The following is a 24,278-nucleotide window of genomic DNA, read 5'->3' on the forward strand; positions in this document are numbered from 1 at the left end:
CCTGCATGTGTACTGTTGGTGTGAGAACAGGTAGAGATGCAGAGAGGAGGCGGTTTCTATCCTCTGGGGAGCCTCTAATTAAAACAGCCGACTTGGATCACAGAGGAAATCTGCTAATTGAATTCTACTGTTAGATGTTTATTTTAGCCTGTGAAGTATACATTTATATCAAATAAACTGGAGCCTTCAACAGCAGAACAATGAAGTCATATACTGTAACTGTAACAGGGTACAGTTTTTCTGAAAGTTGTGTACAGTCCAGCCAAATCATTTGTGAGTGGGTTCATAAAACACTCAGTTTTTCTGATGGTAAATCTTGTTTTGCATGTGATTAAAGCTGAGTTGTATTCAACTATCTGTTCTCTTTTTTGTTGTGCTAAAAAGATCTGAAGACATGGCAACTTTAAAAGGAGTTTGCTATAAATAGACTTTCTATATATATATATATATATATATACTGACTCAATCTTTTGACTGAAAGTTTTTTTTTGTACCACTTAGCTCGAGAAAAGTCAGTCGAAAGCCTCTGAAATCACAGGTGATCTGATGTCTGCAGTCGCAGCTTTTGGTGCAGCCTCGTCAGCATTTCTGTGAGCTGTCAAAGCTGTGATGTTTTTATACTTCTGCCCATGAAGACATTTCCTTTAGATTCTCACTGAGACGTGTACAAGCCAGGATATAAAATCCAGTTCTCCTCGTGCCCTTGAATTGATCTCATCCACTCACTTCGTTAATGATACTGTAGTGCTCATCTGTGGTTTCTTTTGTTTAAGTCTGCCCAATCTTCAAGATTCACCGCTAATCCTGCTTCTTCCCGATGCTAACCATTTTCTTGTAGTCATCAATATAAGTATCATTACATGGGAGCTAAATTCACTATGATACATCCTGTAAACTGGAGCTAACTCAAGAGGACAAAAAGCCTGAAGCCCCACTAGAAGAGCTCCACATTCCTCATTATAAAAGTTATGGACAGGACAACATACTGACAATTTGTAGAGACCTACAACTTTTAAGGTTCAAAAATGTAAAGTCATTTACAAACTGAAACAAACATGCCCAGCACATTTCACACATATTCAGTCACGAGATGCAGTTTCCTGTATACTAAGTTAGTGTTTTGGCCTGAGGGTGGCAGAAGGGAAGAGCTCATGGAGGATCCAAAACACACCGGCTTTGTCCACTTGGGAGCATACATGTGCTTCGTATTGTATTTCTTTTGTACAAGTAGAGGTTTTTACTTGACTTTAGCCAAGCAGTAGGCAAGTTCAGAGGATCTCCTTTCTCGTTAAGAATCAGCGTCTGGGTACCACAAATGCCGACATATATGATTTCCATTTTCACAACTCCGGCACATCAACATAACAGTCTTAACTAAATGTTTTAGAAGTGTAGGATTAACAATAACAGATTCAAAAGTAGAATCACTACATTCAAAAAAGTGACAATTTGCTGGGATTTAAGTGCCTGTGAGGATATCACTTAAAATCCCAGTCAAATATTTTGTATCACAGCAGTGCTGACAAAAAGCATTGAGATCCACATTGTTGTCAGGGGGGGGGGGGGGGGGGGGGGGGGGGGGGGGGGGGGGGGGGGGGGGGGGGGGGGGGGGGGGGGGGGGGGGGGGGGGGGGGGGGGGGGGGGGGGGGGTGAATTGTTAAAACTGAGGTGGTTTTTAATATTTTGATAAAGAGATTGTGCTAAAGGAAAACTTGGAACAACATGTAAAGCTGTGCCAATCTTATCCTTTCATGTTGGTGTTGATCTTTTTCATGAGTGTAGCTTGGTAGCTATCTTTGTAAGAGAAATATGTCCCAAATGTGTTGGGGGATGATGTGCTGCCTCGTTTACCCACCAAGCCCTCCACAGGTGTGAATGACTACGGCTGGAAACCTGCACGTGTCTAAATGTTGTATTTTTAAATATTAGCATTGTGACTGTGGGATTTTCTTTGGCTACAGAACCTGAAAAGATGCGGTTTCACTTTGGCACAAACTACAAAGACATTGTTTAGCCCTGATCTCTTGCATTTGCAGTTTTCTGTGATAGTCCACCAAATTAAGCAGTGCGTATTTCTGTTCTGCACCATCATTTTGTATTAAATATAGTCCAGTTCTGTGTCATTATGTGCTAATAATGTGGGGTTGTCACCATATCTAATCACCAACATTAGCTCTGGTGTACGTGTAGTTGTGTAGTGAGCCTGAAGGTTTGTTAAACCTTAAAGACCATCATCAGGCTTCTGACATCCTTCAACACCTGCTGTCACACTGCTATTTACAGGCTTTATTGTCACTTTCATAATATTTACAGTATTGGTGCACGATTGCACTTTCGTTCTTATAGGTAATTAGCCACATGTGTATGAAGCCATCGGTGTGCTGGGAAAAAGAAAAAAAAGGAAGAAAATACTTTGTGGGCTCTTATTGACATTATTAGTTGTCCTTGGAACTTTGCTTTATAGATTTATTTTGATCATAAAACCAGCCGTACTTTCTAAAAGCAATCATGCCCAAAATGGATATTTTGAAATGAAAAAACAATCAGTCACGATAATACATTTATATTAAATAAGCTGGTTTTATTGTGACCAATTGCCTTGTAATGGTTGTCATTGGATCATCTATCCTCAGCTGATATTGAATGAACACTGTATTATAACAGTGCTGTATGCACAGTATAAGTCTGCATGCCAACTTAATATAAATGACCATTAGTATCTGGGCTTTAACCACAGATAGATTTCACTAACGGGTGATTAACCCTCAATGATGCTCTTAAAGCCATCTGCCATTGTCTGCCAGCGACGGATCTGTACTTCATATACAGACAATCAGTGATGTCATCACAGTCCACACACACAGGACATTTTACTTGTATTGATCACACCAAGCTAATGGTGCATCCAAGAGCAACTGGGAAGTAGGAACGTTCTCCATTATGATGCCTGCAAATTACGAATGTAAAACTAGGAATGGGTGAGATTTCTTAGAGCTCCGAGAAGTAGATTTAACGACACTTAACATGGCAGGGTTTGTTGTAAAAAAAAAAAAAAGAGCTATACTAGCTCCAAAAATAAGGTAAAATAGCTATTTTTGACTGGACTAGCTACCTAGTTTGCTGGCTGTTGAATATTGAAAACGGTTTGAACGCACAATAAGAGCACAACCAATCTAAGTAAAGTAGCTTATTTTTATGACAAGAATATGTTCATAAGGGTGTTCATGTGATTCCCAGGATACCGTAGCTATGCCCAACTTCAACCTGAGCAGACATCTCATTAGCACAACTGGAAACTGTTTTTCCTATTGACATTAAACTGAACAGAAATGTCCACTGGTCTCTCCAACTGGCCTTTTTCACTACAGACAGTCTGACCTTTATTGGCAGGAAAAGCACTGGTGTTACTTATCAGATACTTAACAGCTACCTAAAGTTTACAGCAAGTCATTACTGAGTGCACAATACGAGGAAAGTGAAACTGCAGCAGCTAAATGCAAATCAGCCATTATTTTTGTTTTTTTCCCGTTATTTTTAATTTACACCTTTGCTTTTCCTAGTGTGATATGTTAACATTTTTCCTGTGAAAAAGAACTATATCTGCAGGTAAAGCATGATTTCCATTTTCACAACTCCGGCACATTGACATAACAGTCTTAACTAAATGTTTTAGAAGTGTAGGACGAACAATATTTGGGATGCAGGATTCCAGTTTCCTGTGTTATGTGCTGTCAAGCCACTTTCAGACATGGAATTTGTAACATTGCTGGCTCTGTCAAACTATTGTGACAAAAAGTTACATATAATGCACGGTAACTACAGTCTCTGTTCACAGGAAGCGCAGCCTCAGACCAATCCCCAGTCATTTTTTTCTAAATATCAAATATGCTTGCATTATCGTTGAAGTCAGACTGACCACTTCAGAATAATGTCAGGGATTATATTTTTGTTTAGCTTCCAAGGCTGTGATGCACTCAACATGTTCAATCATCCAAGGTGAATAGATTCTAATCTTTGCTTTGCCAGGGGTAAATTGCCGCCAGATTACCAGAAGGGATGTATATCTGAAAGCAAAAGAACCTTATTGGAACAAAAAAAGCTTCCGGCTGTAAATATTTTCTTGAAGATGTCAGAATGTCCAGCAGCAAATTAAGATATTTTCATGTTCCTCATCCGTTGTTACCTGCATATTCCACTGAATACGGATCAGTCACGTCGTGCACCGCGATTTTGTTCCATCCTCTGTGCGGCTTTATATTCCAGTAGTGGAACATTTTTTTTAATTTACTTCCTGATTTAGTAATGTTTCCTCGATTTCTGTGCTTCTGTTGTGGGAAACGTTGTTAAACGGTTTCTTTTTTGTCCATTATATGTTTATTGTTGTCATTTCCTACTTTGTGCTGCAGCCTCCAGACAATGTTAATACAGCCGACTGTGTTTAAGTGATTAAAAACATTAATCCTACTATTTATTGTATAACTATTTCACATACTGTGTCTGTAGCGGGAGGAGAATGTATTTCTTGTCCAAATTGAAAGACCGCGGGGTAAACGGTGATGCAGTGAGTGATGTGTTTTACAATCGGGTGTTTGCACATGGGTGTTTATTTCTAAAACTTGACCAGATTTTATCGGACTGATTTCTGCCTGGCCGATCTGCTCTGTTCAGCTTGCCGCAATCTCCGAGTGGCTTCTGTCAAAAATACACTCGCTGCCCATCGTTAGCGGAGCAGCCTGCTTCTAGTACGCTGGCGAGACACACCGCGGCGCAACCGGTGGGACAGAAAGCTTTGACTTTAATGACAACGATTAACGATGGAACGCAGACGAAACCGGTGGAAAATAGCCTTTGGACATATTGATTAGTGCTTGTTGGACTGGGAAAAAAAACAAAAAACACCTCACTCTCACTTTGCCAACTATATGTTTTGGAAGTCAGAATTGCTCTTTGACTTGATCTATCAAGTTAAATGGTTCCATCACTTGCTCGGTTGAGGTTTTCCTGTGTTGTTTGTTGCACTCAATGCAAACCACAGATCGGGAGATTTACATTCGAACATCGACCCGATACTCCGTGTTTAATTAGGTTCGACTAATCCCGCCGGGCTGTTTTAGGCAACAAAGTTGGAAGAAAATCATGCATGCATTACAGACCTCTGAGACGGAACGCAGACATATTAGACGAATCTCCATTGTGGACGCTGCTTCTTAATACAAAAACGCAACGAGACACAGACAGCGCTAATTATGTTGCTAACGTAAGTGTTAAAGTGTTGTTAATTTGAAAGCAGTGTAGTGGGCACAGGGTCTAGACAAAGGGACAGATGACTGGTGAAGACGAAACAAAACAGCGCAGAGAGTTTTAATGAGGCGACAGGGGACTGCCCGTCAAACACATAACAAACACTCACATCTCAGAAGGGACACTCAAATATTCGCGTGCACCTGCATGCCTTAGTGCTCCATGTGCACACACATGTACACGGAGGACGACGCGTACGAAGTGGTGCATACAAGTACACAGCAACACAGTGGAAACTAGAGCGTCCAAAAGGACATTTAGCTGATTTGCTGCTGATCTGTGATGAATTCCGTCTTCACCAAAACACGCCTGTCTCAGACCTGACTGATGAGCTTAAGGGGTCCAAAGATTAAGCTCAGTATTCCCCATGTCAGACATGTCAATCATAGCATGGTGAGCTGCATTTACAACGTTACAGCAATATCAGAGATTACCGCTTTGAAATGCGGGGCTAAATACCCCTGCATTACGGCGCTGAAATATAGACCTAAAAATCCAAGATTATACTTCAGTGAAATAAAGCCTTTAGGCCTAATCCATATTCAAAGTCTTGTCTCTAGCTGGGCTCTGGGCCTCTATAACCTAGTTCTGACGGCTGTTATTGGGGAAAGCTGCTTTGTACTGGTCAGTTGTGTGATGAGGGCTTGGACACGGTCTGTTGAGTTGACCTATATTTGGCTGCCTGCCCTATCCGCACAGTCAAAAGCCAGAGCTTCTCTTGTGTTTTGCTCTGCAGGGAAATTGGGCCGCCAGGCATCCTCTTCGAATCCAGTTCTCTGATCCATGTATTGTCAAGCGGAAATATTTAATTTCAGAGACCTTACAGGCCAGAGTGAGGCTAGGACTCACACTGCAGAATCAGAACTTCATTCAGCATCCGTGTGGAGGAGTTTGTGGCATTTGTGCAGGAATGTGTTTCTTTGTATAGTGCTTTTACATAAATAGTAACATCCGCATGCCAATGTGTTCACAATGACAATGCTAAAATGCTGCTTTATAACAAAAACAATCTCCGTCCACACAAGGGTTTTAGCGGAACTTCAGAACCAATGTCTGTCTATACAAACAACCCTGATAATCATTTGACATACATGAAACAGTGTTTGTGATTTAAAGAATGCTTTCCCTGGATGTTGATGTAACCAGTGGATTTAGTTTGGGATTGTTTTACTTTAGTGTATGTGCAAGTCAAACGTGTGTTTGGTAGAAGTTAACGACAAGATTGTTTACTTCGTGCTGTTTACTCTGGTTTGATAAAATCTGAACCCTGGAGGATGGTAATGCACTTGTTAGGCGGTAAATTATACTACCTGCATGCTCCCTTTGATGGTACATGTAGGAGCACTTTTACTTTTGTTGTTGATCCTTCCATATGCAAAGACTGATCAGGGCAAATTTGGGCTTTCAAAAGTTGTCTTGGCATTGCTCAGGACCATAAAGTCATTGCTACATTTATCTCACCAGGCACCAGCTCTAACTGGCGTTACCCAACACCACCACATCATGTAGGGCATATAATGCTGGTGAGTGGAAATTGTTGCAGATCAAATACTAGCCTGTGTCCTGTGTATGTAGGCAGTACTAGCTTTACAAAATGCAGTATTTAACTGCACAACAGCTGCTAGCATAGATAAGGTCAGCAACTCCTGTAAGCTGTGTTTGATTAACCACTGCAAGTCAAGATTGATGGGGTTAGGGTTCGTTTTCTTCACAAAAAGGGGTCTCGTGATGGAGGCTTGACGAATCACAAAAGGGCACATCATGAGTAAAAAAACAATTATTGACAAATATTTCGTCAAAGGCCAAAATAATGAAGGAAATGAAAATTGTAATGAGATCAAATCTGAAAATTGGGGAAGATGGAAAGTTGAGGGACCAAATGATAATCCACCCTGAAGGAAGCACAAATCTCTCTTTCAATTTACAAACCTTTCGAACCATTCCAGTAGTTATCGATACATTTTACCAAAGGTTTAAAGTGGCAACGTTGTGGTGCCACCAAATAAAGTCAGAGAATCTGCAATCGCCAATAAAATATCTGGAAATTATGGATGTTTCGACCCAATATTATGGCAACACATGTAGTGAAATATCAATGTCAATAGGATTTATCCTCAGGGAACCATGAACATATACCAGACTTTATGGGAATCAATTCAGTAGTCAATGAGATATTTAGTCTGTACTGAAGTGGTGAACTGACTAACATCACTATCCTTATAGCCACACTACTAGAATGGTTAACAATAACTTCTGTCTATCTTACTAAAGGTTTTAACATTAGAATCCATATTGACCTTCCATCCACACAAAACTGGAATTTTAGCATCTAAAACATTGCTTTTCAAAATCACACTGCAGAACATGTCCTGCATTTGAAAATACCTCTGATGTTCTAGTGAACAGGGGAAAAAAAGCTTTTTTTGTTTCATTTGGCTTTAGTCTAATGTTATCTAACAGGACTTTCTTCGACACCTTCCGCTGGTCCTGTCAGAAAACAACACTGTATTTCAGAAATGTTTCTGAAATCAGCAACTCACACTGAGGATGGCAAACACGAGATAAAATGTAGAGATGTGGTTTATTGAGGCCTGTGCAAAGATAATGTGTATATCACGGCTGTGCAATCAAGACTAAGTATGTAAAAGAATAAATGGACTTGACAGCACCTTAAACAGGATTTTGTTTTGAGATGACAATATAGAATGAAAACCAGCAGCAGGTCATCGCTCAGATCTACAAATCAAATGTCAGCTCTTTAAAAGGTTCTGTTTGGGAAGATGTTGCTGTTACCCCTATGTTTTACATTTTCATAAATACCAGTCATGTAGCTAGTCTGAGAATGGACCATGTCCTCTGTATTAACACTGCATGCATGACTGCATGAGTCACGCATAAATGCATGACTCAGTATGGCTTCAGTGGATGCTGGATCAAAGAAAACAGATTTTATTGAAGTGAGTTGGAAAGCCTCCAACTTCTCCCTTAAAATACCAAATCGAGGAATCTGCAGGATCTCAGAATATGAACTCACTTTTATTCATGTGCTCTGATAGTACTTTTGAAAGTGATGTTAGTTCCATTTTTCGGTACTGACCTAGTTTCTCCCGCATAGCATTTTGTTTGCAGGATTGTCATTATATTTGATGAAGAGATATTTAAAAAACTGAAGCTTTCCAAACTACCTAGTTTTGTAATTGTCTGGTAGAAAGCTAACAGGACAGTAGCTTCACACAGTTTTTATTCAAAAGAGGTATTTGTACAATAAACTTCCGTGTTATATCTGTCTGCAAACCTTTTCAACAGGTTAAATGGTGCAGCACAGCTAGTACACTATGATAGCATCCTCCATTTTGGACTCTCTCTTTAGTTGTTTTGGTTCGTCAGCACTGTCAAGACTGTTACATGTTGCAGTTCATACCACCCCCCCGGCAAACAAATCCACTGATCACTCTGATTACACTTAAAGAAACAAAGGGACATTCAGTCTGACGTTAGCCTGCAGTGACCAATTGTGGCCATAGGGGCCGCTGTGCAGCAACGGTTACAGACTCCTTTCCCAAAACTTAAAGACACATAAACTGGATATAAAAGTGGAATTAATATTCCGGGTCTGAAAAGTTGGGCCCTCGACTGTAATACCCCCGAGGCTCTGGCTCCATCCATTCAACTTCTCAGTCAGATCCACCGCTTGCTCCTCTCCAGCTCTTCCAAATATGGTCACTCGTGGCTTCAAAATAGCAAGATGGTGTTGGCTGAAATGCTGAACTTGAAGCCAGTGCCTGATTGACAAATATATCAGCCTACCACAACTACTATGATCCAGGGCCCCTTTCTGCTAACAGAAACAGTGACAAATTTGAGTCTAAGAAAGGGATTTGAGAGACCGATTAGGATTAGTTGAGGTGGGAATGAGAGTGATGACATTGTGTGTGTGATGTGAATACAGACAGAACAATGATAGAAAGGGAGGAGAAGTAGGCAGGGTTGATAAAAAAAAAAGAAAACAAAAAAAGGTAAAGTATTATGCAGGATAATTATTTGCAGTTGGAGAATTAAAAAAAAAACAGAAAAGGAGGGTTGGCGTGAAGAATGTAAAGCATTCAGTGGTGTCAAAGGGCCAGATAAGCTGCATGTTTATTAGGCACAGTGCATGAGCTCAGAGTATTGGAGAGGAGGCTGCCGAGAGGGCTCAGGTGCACTGTAGCATTACAGGTTCAAATCCAAACCGCAACCTTTCGGGGCATCCTCCTCCTGTCACCCTCCGCTGGACGCTGCCTAATAAAGCAGAAATGTGCTGAAAAGCTGAAGAGACACTGAAACAGGTCAAGTACGAAGAAGTGGGCGGGGGAGGGGGGAGGCAACGAGAAGGAGCAGGGATGCAATGGGGGAGGAAAGTAGGAGGAAAGTAGAAAGGTGAGTGGTGATGAAAAATTTAGACACAGTGATGAGGGAAGGGTGGATGGAGAGGAAGAGGAACACTTTTCAAAATGGAAGACAGGTACAGCCAGGTCAGCCATATTAGCAGCCTCCAGTGACCAGAGGTTGTTGCCTAGCAGCATGCAAGAATAGTTTATCCTATTCTTTTCTCGTATTGTCTCATCTCTTTTTCCCCATCACCCTCCTACTCCTCTTTTCTCCTCACCTCGACTCCATCTCTCCCCCTCATTCCCCCTGTGCTCTCATTCCATTTTTACTTTCACCTTTCCTTCTCGTCCTTCCTTGCCACTCTTATCCCTCCACCCTGCCAACACGCTTCCCTTTTCTTACCTCGGCACCAGGCGGGTGCTGCCTCATGCTGGCAGCCAGTTGTTGTGTGTGTGTGTGTGTGTGTGTGTGTGTGTGTGTGTGTGTGTGTGTGTGTGTGTGTGTGTGTGTGTGTGTGTGTGTGTGTGTGTGTGTGTGTGTGTGTGTGTGTGTGTGTGTGTGCGCAGATTCCTCATGACAAGCCTTTCATCTGTGTGTAAAGCTGGCTGATGCAGCCGTTACAGCAGCTCTGAGCTGCATCAGGATTACATGGCACATGTGAAGCCCGTGTCCTCCTACGCTTGGTCAAATACAGGATGACACATGGCATCAGCATGGAATTTGAATGTGTTTATGTGTGTGTGTGTGTGTGTGTGTGTGTGTGTGTGTGTGTGTGTGTGTGTGTGTGTGTGTGTGTGTGTGTGTGTGTGTGTGTGTGTGTGTGTGTGTGTGTGTGTGTGTGTGTGTGTGTGTGTGTGTGTGCCAGTCCTTCGGATGCCAGGACTCTGAAACGAAAATTGTGAAACTAGGTTTTGACTTTTTTGGCAATCAAATAATTTTATATCATGTTTTGTGTTGATGTGTTATTGATGTACGTGATCAGTTAATGCCATGGAAATATATTCATATATCAGTCTTACTACTATCATGACAACTGCTGCTATGACTTGATTTGAAGATCACTGCAACTGATACTTCAACTGCCATCAGTGTGACAGCTAGTAGTTGTAACATCAAGCTTCCTCGCCTCATCTCCAGTTGTGCATAAAATGTGTCTCCCACATACTTATACTATGTCACGTACTTCTGTGATTTGCAGTTAAACAAAATACGTGGACAGCAGTAAAATCTCACTTCATTAATGAGCTTGTGTTTTTATTTTTACAAATAATGCTTCCATTAGACAGATGTAATTGGTACTCCAGGTGGCTTAATATCATGACATTTGTTGTCATTAATCCCATTAAAGGACAGAAACAGTAATTATTTTGTCCTACTATCATGTTTGTTTTGTATTGTATTCTAATCTCTGCCATAGAGCTCCGTTGTTGTCCAAAAACACATCTTTTAGCCACACTGTTGCACTGGTCACATGTTCCTTCATTACTACGAACACGCGCACTCTATTTGATTTTGGGTTAATCCCATAAACGAGCCGAGTTTCTGCCAAAAATACTCACTAGAACACCAAATATGTATTAATCCGCTGCTTAAAATAGTCCCCAACAATGTTGAGTACACACGGATTAAACCTAGTGTCCAGCTGTTTGAGGAAGTTATTTAAAAATAAACAAATAAATATTAAAGTATATATTGTCAAACTTTTAAAGATTAACATTTTCATCAGAAACCCATGGGGTTGGGGTTGAGAGTGACACACTGTAGGAAGTACAGCTGACACGTTAACGGTTTTAGTCTTTTCAATGGAAATGCCCAAAACCTAAAAAACATAGAACTTTTCCAGTTTGTCCTTTAAATCTGATGTTGGTCTGCCTTTATTGTTGCTACTACTAACAATACTAATGGCATTATATTAATATGCAAGCTCCATTGGATGCATCTGCTGTGTGCCACATTTGCATGGCACCTTTTTAGTACAGTTGCCACTGTAGCACTGCCAATGCTTTTATTTCTTCACTACAAATTCTGTTTCTATTATCTCTGTTGAGTTTGCTCTCATAGACTTTCTGTTCCAAAGATGTACTGGTGCATCTGTCCAGGATGTGTCAGGGCCCTGTTCCAAATGCATGCTGGGAGGAGCTGCGGCTCCAAATGACCCTGAATATGAATATGTCAGAGGGAAAATGAAAATGTATTTCGGTAACAGAAAACATCAATAAATACAGGACACAATGTTGCACTGGAATCAAATGGTTAAGGGATTATTGGTGAATTAGAAACAACACTATTACAGTCCAGTGAATATAGACAAAGTTGACTGGCTGCTGTACAAATTGTAAGAGCAGCACATTAGCAGGTGGGTTCATCAATGACCCTATAGTTTGCTGTATGTGTTAGCTAATGTATGTGTCTCTCAGCATTCACTCCAGTGTCCACATATGTGTATGGAGAGTACAAAAGTGAGGGAAAGTGTATGTGTGACAGCGGCTCAGCTTAAACGCTGGCATGTCAGAGTGTCTTTAATAATAGTAAAAGAGTTGCATGTTGCCTTGTTTTCCAGGAGGAATGCCAGTTCCTGAGGTGGCGTCTGACACTGCCAGCGCTGCCACCATGTTGAGCCCCGTCCTCAACGCCTCCAACGGAGATGGCTCCGAGTCGGAAACCACCTCCGCCATCCTCGCCTCCGTCAAGGAACAGGTTAGAAGTCCGTGAGTGTGTGCGTGTGTGTGTGTGTGTGTGTGTGTGTGTGTGTGTGTGTGTGTGTGTGTGTGTGTGTGTGTGTGTGTGTGTGTGTGTGTGTGTGTGTGTGTGTGTGTGTGTGTGTGTGTGTGTGCGTGCATGCAACAGACACAGAGGGATGAAGTATGAATACCAGAAAGTGGTGAGGATAATTCCTCTAGTCCTTTCAGGGCGACACGAGGCAACGGTAAACAGTAAACACAGATGATTGAATGCCCATCTGAGCTAATGTGTCACAAATATGTCATCACATTTTGATCTGTTAGCAAAGAGCCTCAGGCTACAGCTTCTCTGTAATTTTGAAAATACCCTAATGTGGTGAGATGCATCATTCCCCCACATTTTGTCAAAGTCTGAGCAGCTTTGTTGGATATACTGCGGATGAAGAAGCATCAGTGGAACAAGACAAAGTCACCTTGACTGTTGTTTTTTGTTTTTGTTTCAGTATTGCTAAGATTAGGCATTAGAACCAGACTGTGTTTGGTGTTCATTATGTATTAATGAAGGTCAGAATATTCATCACACTGCTCAAACGTGTCTGAATGTGTTCATCTATTTTAAATCCTCTTCTATTTTTCACTCATCGATACAGAACTGAGGTACACTGAGTTTGAAAAATACTCTGTGTCAGGTGCAATGTGATGACTTAAGCACTATACAGTGGATCACATGTTCTTTGTGAATTCAGTTGAGACAAAAGACAGACAAGTAGTGTACGGTGTCCTCCTATTGAATTTATTTAATCTATTTTAAAACATTCAGCTTTTTCTTGTATTTCCAACATTTGCAAAATGACCATACACTGACCATATAACATTGCACCAATCTGTCTAAATCTGACACTATTCCATACATAATTTCACAATATAACCAATAATTGTTGACTAGTACCAAAAATCAGCGTAGCACCAGGTTAATAAGCTGCAAAAGTTCTAAAGGGGTAGTCACAATTGTAGATGTTTTAATCATATTTTTAGGTGAGTAAGCCAACCACTTGAGGTGAACACAAACAAGATCTCCTGCTGGTCGTAACATATTTTTTGAAACCAACTACTAAGAAAAAAGCTTTGGTTTTATTATATTCTTCACCAAAATAATGGCCAGTAACACCACACATATTTGGAATTGTGCCACAAAAGTTGGTTTGATATGTTTGGTAAAGACTACAGAGAGTTAAATCAAGCAGTGGTGCATTTTTCAGTTGCAGGAATCTTATCTTGTAAAAGCAAAATGGACCCGGTATGATAGTTAATGAAGGGCAGGAGTTCAAAGCTAAAGCTAAACTACAAGAGGAGCAAACTACGTGGTATTGCACTTTATATACAATTTTATAAACTGTTTACAGGAAGCAATCAAATAATTGTGTGAGCTGTGTTTCATTAATCAATCTCCAAGCCTTCGGCATAAGCTAGCAAAAATAAGTTATTTCTTCGTGGGATGTAAGACTGCTGCATCATTTTGAGTTACAGCTGCGTGAGCTGGACTCATTCATTTTGCAGATGATTCAATTCTGTATGTTGAAGCCTAACATTTGTCTGCAGCAAAATGTTGGATTGAATGGAAAATGGAGAGACAACTTTCAACTTTCATCTGAACTGTATTGTTATCTTGAGTTATCACTGAGGAGCGTTAATGCACCAAATTTCATGTTTAATCCATCCAGCAGTTGTCTGGATATTTTAATCTGGACCAAAATGACGGACAGATGGACCAATAGTGCCAGAGAACAATCTCACTATTACTGTTTAAAACCACCAGCTTACTCTATATGAGGATAAATACCAGTCAACATACAGTCAGATCATAACAGATTAAATATGATGTTAGTGCGACATCTCATCATGTATTTAAAGGGGGAAGTCCACCAATTTTACACATCAGACACAGCAGTACTCTATTTACAAATAAGCCCCCTGTTCAGTGGCTTTAGGAGAAGTACTTCTTATGAACCAGGTATTATTTGCATTGATACTGGTGACAGCATTGTTATTTGCCCTGTTGACAATAAAATACACATTTACCCCTTTAATGAAAATTGAACCAATAACGGAAATGTTTGGAATCGGAAGTATCAATATTTTGGTTTCGAGTCGCACACCATTACTAAAAGGTAGCGGTCGTATCCGAACTCTGTCCTTCCTCATCTCTGCTTCAGGCTAGCGGGTTCATTTGCCACGACTAGCGTAACCAACCAATCTGTAGCCATTTGGGTTGCTGTAGGCAGCAGGTTTTTACAGAAGAATGCACAGAATAAAACCAGTGTCACTGGAGGAGGGCTGTGCTAAATCCTTAGAGTACTCTTCTTTAATGACAGGAGATAGCAGTGCCAGGGATGTTTACTGTGGACTAGTGGACAGAGAAGATGAGCAGAAGCTAAAGATAGCCAGTGAAAATGCTGAAAGGAGACAAATGTAATGGATTCTGCATGTTTTCGACTCTGAAAGTTACTACGAGGTTCTGGAAGTCCATTCTTAGTCTAAGTAGGTCATGTAAACTTGGACATGCACACACACACATACACAGTCGCACAGGTCACGTACACACTCACTTACAGATGATCTAGGGCATGGTAATGGCCCTCAGATGAGAATGTGTAAAATGAAAAAAAGCTGAAGCCGAGAAGAGAGAAATGGAAGGAGTGTTGGCTATTTGAAGACGAATAGGTTATTGCTCACTCACTCCTCCACTTGCATCTTCCATCCCCTGCAAGCTGGATTTTTTTTTTCTCTATTTGGTGCTCCTGCACCATGCTGAAGTTATTTTTTTAAGCCAGTCATTTGTCACTTCGCTTCATCCCTGCTTTCACAGTGTGTAATTTTTCAATAAGTTTGGGCTGATGCCAGTGTTTGTTACCAGGCTCTAAAGGAAAAACATGGATGTATTTTTTAGGGCGATGTGGGTACCGCACGCACGCACGCACACACACACACACACACACACACACACACACACACACACACACACACACACACACACACACACACACACACACACACACACACACACACACACACACACACACACACACACACACACTAAAGCTCTCTGTTCAAAGACAAGGTCAGGCATGTGAGACCGAGAAAAGGCTTCACACACACTTGGATGCACAGACATGCGGTCTGCAGGCATACAGACATGTGTACCCGCTGCCAATCAGACTCTTTTGCCTCTGCTGACTCACACCAGGAGATCCCCGCTGCTGTTTTTTCCTCTGTTTCCTTCTACCCACATGAGATTGATTAGCCATTCGCCGCTGTATTTATCACATCTGTCAGCTTTTGTCCTTGTAGCGTTCATCATCTCTGCTGTCACCCATCTGCTGTTAAGGGAAGCACAGTGTGAAGTCCTAACGAGTTTAATTCCAGCGTGAGACATGGCCCATTTGAAATATCTGACATATTGTCTTATTGAGTGACAGATAGAGTGAAAGCGGCAAAGGGTATTGATTAGCTGTCTTTTGCTTGCAGGTCGGCACTGTTTGACAATCCAGTCAGCTCTAAAATATCAAGATGTGATTTTATGTGGTTTTAACCGTCAGGCTAAAAAAATAAAAGGCAACACAAGGTTTTGTGCCAGTAAAATGTGAGAAATGAAGCACGGCTATATATTGGTGCTTTGTGTGTTCACTCATGTAAAATGTATTTTATTGTGTTACTCTTTAGAGGCACAAAATAAAGGAGAAAGCTGTGGAAACAAATACAAGTAGTGATTTAGCGTTGCTGAAGGACAACTGTGGCAGACGGAAAGTGAACTTTAACATCTGGGAAAAGCAGGTGTACATTCTGGAATACGTAAATAGTTCAGAGTATGACAGCTGTGAAGATAAATTCATGATTTGAATTACTTTAATAACACTGCATATTCTGAGTCACCCTCTCCCTCCACTGTATGTAGAGATCCAGAGCTGAAAACAGTCTTGAACAAAGGCACTATTCCCTCCTGTTTGGTTCACGTTTCCTAAGAACTACAGTGCTCCTTAGTGTTTCTATCAGCCCTTCATTGCTCCAGGGATTCCAATATTGATTGCATGGTTTGTCCACCACTTTGGCCCAGACTGCAATATCTCAAGTACTATTGAATGGATTGCCATTACATTTTTTTTTACAGACATTCACGCTCCCCAGAGGATGAATCCTAATGATTTGGTAAACCCTGACTTCATCAATAGCCCCATCTGCAGGTCAAATGTTTTCAACTCAATATCTACTTCAATGGCTGCAAAATACACAACACAAATATTTCCCTCTCTTTTAAAATGTAGTCACCATGACTTTAATCATAACAGCAGTGCTCTGAATCTAATTTTCTGAAACAGTAAGGCAACTCAGTTTGATTATTATGGTCGGTCCGAGTTAGTATCAATATTAGACTCATTTGTGTACTATAGCAATTGAAAATAAGATTTAATCTTTGTGTTCAAACTTTAATTCAGTCATACACTGTTTTTCTGCACTGAGATTATTAAACTATTCAACACATATTTATACAGATAAACTTCCTCTTTCAGGAAGAATTTACAGTTTCTGTTCCTAAAATTGTCTTCACTTGAAGTCCAAGTTGTAGTTTCCAACTCGTCTCTTGCCCACATTGGAACATATGCAGTGGCACATGCAAATCAGATGCACTGCAGCTGGGTTCATTTACATATGTAGTTTTAGTAAATACCCAACTAAATTGGAAGATTGTTGGGATACAAAATTGTGTTCCCCTGATGATAATTTGCAACAGGCTTGGTGAAAATTCCCTCACTTCACTTGCTCACAACAGACAGTTAAATTTGACAAATACACGACCGCAGTCACACAACACTGACATCAAAACACAGTTAAGCTAAAAGCTCATTGTGCTCCTCGTTAGAGACAGCACACGCATGATCTTGTTCTGTTTGTTCCGGAACTGGAAAACATGTTACATTACAGCTATAACCTTCATGTCCGTGATGCCGGCAACATGACCACCTGCTGTGTTCTTACAAGCCACAACAGCGGTGCAGCATGAGTTAGGACAGAGACGAGATGCTGCTGCATTCTCTGCCTCGTCGGATGCAAAGAGGAGAAGTGGAAATGAGCCCGGCTTCCTAATGGTTATTAAATCTGAATTTTTAGGCCAATTCTGTTGTTTCTGCTGCTTCTCAGCCGCTGGACAATTAATGTGTATCATGGTGCTCAGTGGAATTATTCACTCCAACCCTAACCCGGCAGTAAACAGGTCCACTCAGGTCTGACCTGCAACTCATACGAAACCAAATTAAAAGCAGTTCATGTTTTGGATAATTGAAGTTATACCTTTACTTTCTCCATACAGCTAATTAAGTTCTGTATACTGTGCGTATGCATCCATGTCCCTGTGAAAAATACTGAAATGCTTTTAATTGATCCCATTTTCTGGAAATATTTTGCATAGTCCATTTTTAATACTTCCGATTTCAAAACACAAACTCTCATTCTACTTATGGTTGGTGTTATGTCATACGAGATGATAAAAAACAGGATTTATTGCTCTTTGAAACAATCAGCCTCATGTACTCACTCTTGATGATTCATTAGGTTCTTTTATTGATGTCTTCGCACAGCAGCCCTCTGATAATAATGGGCCTTTCCTCCCCTTCTCACCACCACTCTGCGTTTGTTTATTAAGGTTTAATTAAGATTTGTTTAGCATCGGCTAACTCATTAAATTACCAAATATAGTTATCTTCAAAGTTCACAACACAGTTAGATATTCATAAGAAGTGGTTTCAAAGTGGATCAAATATTTATTTTATTTTGCTTCTTATGCGAGGGGGCATGCAATAAAAGGAAAAACAGAATATTTAAAGGGAGAGGAGAGAGGGGAGGGCTTTTTTTGGGAGGGATGTGGGTGTTGGCATTTGAAAAAGTATTTTTCGTTGTGTTATTTCGAGCTAAAGAAAGACTCTAGGCCAGAGCACCAGAGTGGAAACAAAACAATATGTCTGATTTCTGTTGTATAATGCAGCTGTATGTGAGTATAGTATGCTGTATGTGTATGTGTATGTATGTGTACTGCTTCCTAAGCATCTCCGTTTTCAGTTTTTTGCTCTGCCTGTTGAGCTTTCAGCTGACACTTGTGGCCAATTTACCATCAAAATTCAATTTTTTTTTTTAAACAATCAATTTCAGACAGAGATAGACGGGAATGGTTACCATGTCAGCCCCGCCGATTGCCTTTTATTCCTCCTGTAGAGCTGGAAGATTTCGCAGCCTCAGGCAGCTTATTAAGTCCCTTTTAGCTCCGATTTGGTTGAAAACAAACAACTCATCTCATCTTATTGTTTCCAGTTGGCTCTTAAGATGAGAATCCTGTAAAGGGACTGTTAAACACGCATTTGATGGCTACATATATGCTGCCATGCTAAAAGACTGATGCTAAAGCTCATTCTGCATATCAGAAGCACCAGACATTGGTTTAAAAGAATTTGCACATTCTCTTGAATGAAAACTACTCACCTGTCGCACAAGCTAAAAGAGTTTTCAGCTTCCAGATTTGCTTCGGCATTGTTTGAACTACTGTATATGTGAAACAGTGATTCCTGCACTGGCCCTGCCTCCCAATCTATAGACTTCACAATGGGATGTCTTGAAAATAAAACGTTCTTGTAGCCAGTAAAATTTTACAAATATGAAACGGTCATGGATCAAAGAGAAAGACAGTAAGATAATAAATCGACCTCGTTCACAGTTTGATGTGTCCAGTCAACCGTTTTGTGGCTGTTACTGGTCAACTTGCTTTTCAGACAGTAGGGGAGGTTTTTTTGATGCAATACTGTGAGAAAAATGGGTTGGTAGCTGGGTGTAACTGGACCCAAAATGCGTAAATACATGGCTATTGGTATGCCCCATCTGTTGTTCCATCCTGTGGGGCGTAGACCTCTGGTTCATTTTGAAACTATTGGAGTAGACTTCAGTCGGTGTTGGGCGAAACTCTACCATTGCTGTAACCACATTTAGAAAAAAAAAAAAAAATGCTTAAAGGTCATCACACTTAACCACCAACTCTGGTCTCTGATTGGTCCGCCCTACAGGGTGGCTGAGCAAATGAGAACTGTGTTTCTAGACTATAATCACGGCAAAGAAAACTGAAGCCATGAGCAATAGTTTGGCAGAGCCAGACTAGAGTGGTGGTACCGTACTCAGCCATAAACATCCAAACCTGGCTTTTGAGCAAAAACAATGTTGAACTCTGGGTTTTCTTACGCTTAGTTTGACCCTCTGCACAAGTGCATCAGTGTTCCACCTGCTGGCTCAATGGCAGGATGTCAAACATAATAAAAGTCACCTTTCTGGGTTCACTTTTCATTCACAATACAAAGAGTAACAGTCAACCTTGCTTGTAGTTCAATATGTCTCCTCAACAGTTGTACAGACACCTTTTATGGATGTGGTGCTCTTTTAGAATAATAATAATAATAATAATAATAATAATAATAATAATAATAATAATAATAATAATTTTCGGACCAGTTAGCAGTAATGACGAGCCCTAACCCTAACCCTGCAGCGCTTCGTATCCATGCTGAAGCTACATATCCTCGGCAGAAATGAATCTGTCACCAGGTGATGATCCATACAGCAGAAGACAACAGCATTGTTCATACATTTTTAAATATTACATTAAATATTCCTGTTATGAGAGGGAAAATGTAAGAATAGCGTGTATATCATTCTAACATAATCCTGTTTGATGCTTAGCTTGTTTTACTTTTTATGATTAACCTGTAACCTCAAAGACTAATGGAGAGAGTTGATGGTTTTCTTTCTTGGCGTCTAAAGTACTGCAGTAACATTAGTGAGCAATTTAGCCAGATTGGCAAATATTTGCAGCTTATGAAGACAGACACAGATACACACAGCATTTCTCACACTTACACGGTCTTGTGTTTTAGGTTTTGGAAAGGAGAAAAAAAAAAAAGACAAATCATTGCTCTTACAGCCCCATGTGCTGCGCTTCAGTTGGAAGAGATTGCAGTAAATATTTACGGTGGCTGAGCTGAGACAAGACAATCACTGTTTGGAGGAGGCATTTTAGTTGGCATTTGACTGCACGTAAGGCCTGTTTGCATACATGTGGTGTTTTCGCCCATTTCACAGTGCCTGGGAGCTGTTTGTAGCTTGAAGTGGCAAGCAGTGACAGGGGAGGTAGAGCAGTGCATTATGGGTAGGCTCCGGAATGGCCAAGGGGCTCTTACATTTGGCAGCTCAATCTCTTTGTCAACTTTCCCTCTGCTACCTGCCAGAGAAAGAAAAGTGGGTGACTGGGAATTGACAGGCGAGTGAGTCGGGGTGTGTGTGTGTGTGTGTGTGTGTGTGTGTGTGTGTGTGTGTGTGTGTGTGTGTGTGTGTGTGTGTGTGTGTGTGTGTGTGTGTGTGTGTGTGTGTGTGTGTGTGTGTGTGTGTGCGTGAATGTGTGCGTGGAGTCGAGCGCTCCAGATTTGACTCGTGCTGTATTATGCAGAGGGATGAGCAGACGGCAGACACTGTGAAGGAGAAGATACCAAACTTGATATTTCATGAGCATACAGTAAGTCTGGCGGTAGATGTTAATTATTTGATCAGATGCAAATGAGGAAAGGCAAAGATGCAGCAATGTGGTGTGAGCTGGGAGCTCATGCATTAGAGAGCACAGAGGATTTCGCTCTATCAGTCCAATTTCTCTTTCCTCTCTTTCCTTGCTCAGAGCTTCAGTTTTCTTCACTGTGATTATAGTCTGGAAACCTTTTTCTACAACGTACATGTAGCTTCAGCAAAGGCAGAGTTAGGTCGCATAATGGTGGTCAGTGCTGATTGGTTTAAGGTTGCTCCAATAGTTTCAGAATTAACCTTTTAAAAACACACCTATTTTTTAGGCCTCTGCTCGAAAATTGATTTCATACCCATAATAAAAAAGAGTATATCTCTGCAACCACAATAAAAAAAAATCATTAAAAAAATATTTGTAATAATAAAGGGAACACTTTTGAGATATGTTCAGACATGTAAATATCAGTATATATGCCCATATGTTAATAATAGTTTTGCTAAGTCTTCTCCCTGGCCCCCAATTGGGGCCCTCTAGGGCTTAAAAGGTTAACCATCCAATTTGGATGCAATGACTGAAAACAATTGAATGTGGCACGTGACCCGACCCGTATATTCACCCAGCGAGTTTGGTCTGGTAACACCAGGCTAACATTTTCCACCCTTCCGTCCACATGTACAGATCATTTCCATTGAAAGGTTGAATTGTAGTATATGTATGGGAGAAATATTAGTGATATGTTTTTGTCCAATTTCATGTCTAAGCCACAACAATTTAATGTTCATAACAAGGTCTCACGCTGAGTTTAGATTTGGTAGTTAAAGCTCTGCAAGTTGAACGCAGGAGTCCAAACCCACGAATACTGACCAGGATGCAGCTCGCCCAGTTTACATTTGGGATCGCAGCTGAAGCCCAGCTAAACTGTGTGTAATCTCAACTCAGAGGTCTGCAACAGAATCCTCACTGTATATTTACAGGATGTAATAACTACTCTGTCACTGCTGTGTTCATTGTTCATTCAGTTATATTGAAGTTTAGCCTGAATTGCAAGGATCCAAAAGTACACAGAGGAAGATAAAGTCAGGGATCTTAACTTTACCGTCAGACAGACCAAACTGGAGTTTGACTCCTAGAAAGTATCACATGGAGGAGCTTCCTCAAGAAGGACCTGAGATCCCCCCGAACAAACGAAACATCAAGTGTGGTGGATTCTCAAAAACTGGAGGACCTAGTAAAATCTAATGTCTTTGAGTGTATGACCAGTTCTGACCTGGTCAGTGTGCCTGACATACTCTGCTGCCTGTAACATCACTGATCAGAACATTGTGTTTTTTTCATGCTGTTGTTTTGTGCACCTGTGCATAATTATTGTGCGTGAATTTGGTCTCTTTCTAAACAACTGCCCTCTATAGTTGTTTATTGGCATTGCTGGCATTTTTTAACCAACACTGCTCTGAGACCCACCCTCCAAAAAATATGGAGACATTAGTGGCAAATTATAAATTCATTTTAAATTGCACAGGTAATTAATGTAGGGTTCACGTTGGATTTGATCCACCCAAATTATTGTCACTTCATCTTGGTCAGATAGCAGGACAAGACCGATCGGATGGGTTATTACTCTGCTCTGACAGCTCTGAAGCAAATTTAGAACAGCTCATTATTTTTGATGATTTGGTAGCACGTTTGAAAACTAAATGGGTCATTAGTTTCCTGGAAAATGTGGAAACCTTTTCTTTCATAACACAATAGTATAAAAAAAAAAATATAGGTAAAATTTGATCAAAATAGTTTTCTCAATCGACCCAGGCCACAGATATGCTTGCTTTAAACCTCACATTTGTGCGCACACACTCGTACCCTGTGTCTGTTTGGAGCAGTGATTGTGCAAGTCTTCAGAAATGACCATGATGCCTTGGTTACTTGACCAATAATTTCATCTCTACATACCTACGTAGATTCGTGTCCAAACAAATCCGCTCCCAATACATCCTCAATACAACTAGTGGAGCCAAACACTTGGAGTCGTTTAGGCTCGATATGGACTTTAGAGGAACAGGAGTGCAGACAGGAACACAGATCTGTTGTGATCTTTCCACTTTGTTGTGTTTGTGAATCCATCGAGTGAAACGAAGGTCAAGCGTTTATATCTGCAAAGCTGCTCATACGGAACTGTGATCCTTTAGACCTGAAGATAGAGAGATGTAGAATACTGGATTGACAATCCTCCCAGCAACAGCCACTAAACGGAAACAGAAATAACAAGACCACCAGGTGTTTCAATGTGATTAAAGCTACAGTGTCAAGAAAACTCTGGAGAACTCTCTGCTTTCAGATGTTTACCTCGTGTCACGGCCTTGAACTTTCTACATCTTTGAGGTTTTCATTTGCCCTGCAGTTTGAATAAACAATTTTACCTTAATGGCAGCAGAACAGTTTTCCTATTTTGCAGCAGTGAAAGCTCAACAAAGACACAGCGCTCTGAATATTTTACAGTTGCTCATAATTCATGTCCCTAACCATGTGCTTCAAACCAGTTGCTTTGGGGGCTGGAAGTAGAAACAGAGGTGAGGAGAGGAATTAAACCTGCTGCAGCTATCGGCACACAAGACAGGTGTGTCTGGTTTGAGACAAACATTTAACTTGTATCCAGAGGGAACTAAATCTACTCGAATCTTTTGTACCCAACTTTGTAGGTTTCCTCTTCTTTATCCGATTCATACATCTTCCCTCCTGCTCCCCTGGTCCTCATCTTTCCATCCTCATCTTTTGCTACACCTCGTGTTGTTTCCTCCTGCCTCAGGGACAACTTTGTTACCAACTGGAAGTACTTACAAATTTTCGGTCCTAAAAACAATAACTGTAGACAGCAGCGGCCTTAGCTTATACAGACACCGTGACATTTTCCCATCGAACAGGTCCCCCCGTCTGAAACATCGAAATGCCAGGCGGACACCACAGGGCACAATTAGACCGCTTTACACTGGAGAGAGAGGCGAAGACAGCTTCGGCTAGGACACACACACACACAATCCAACGTAGCAGTGCAGCCCACCACTGTCCTGCACTCATTCATTTTACTTTACTAATTGCCTTAATGGGGCTTTCAGGGGCCGGCGTGGTCCTGTAAGCTAGTGGCTGCACACTAACTCTCTGTCTGTCTTCTCTCTGTCTCCATTAAAAGGCTCCGATTGGAGCTGAATCTTTACTAATGCAATCAGCTGACAGCCACTTGATTATAGAACCTGCTCATTAAGACATAGTTAATTGTTTTGTCCTTTTCTCTTAATTGCTTATCAGACTATGATTACACACACAAACACACACACACATAC

At 40.9% G+C, this 24,278-nt stretch overlaps 1 protein-coding gene across 4 annotated transcripts in view; it reads left to right on the plus strand.

The window, feature by feature from the left end:
• Window positions 1-24,278, plus strand: part of ctnnd2b (catenin (cadherin-associated protein), delta 2b) — a 180,830-nt gene that overhangs the window by 28,589 nt on the left and 127,963 nt on the right. For all 4 annotated transcript variants that reach the window (XM_069709815.1, XM_069709816.1, XM_069709817.1 and 1 more), the window contains exon 2: window positions 12,230-12,366. In XM_069709815.1, coding sequence (XP_069565916.1) covers window positions 12,235-12,366 — 132 coding nt within the window. In that variant the 5' untranslated portion in view covers window positions 12,230-12,234. The remainder of the gene's footprint in view (window positions 1-12,229; window positions 12,367-24,278) is intronic.

Source organism: Brachyistius frenatus, unplaced genomic scaffold, assembly GCF_029030835.1.
Source record: "Brachyistius frenatus isolate BFR_SWC_R1_liver_20210118 unplaced genomic scaffold, ASM2903083v1 Contig_85, whole genome shotgun sequence".
In the NCBI taxonomy this organism is placed as follows: domain Eukaryota; kingdom Metazoa; phylum Chordata; class Actinopteri; family Embiotocidae; genus Brachyistius; species Brachyistius frenatus.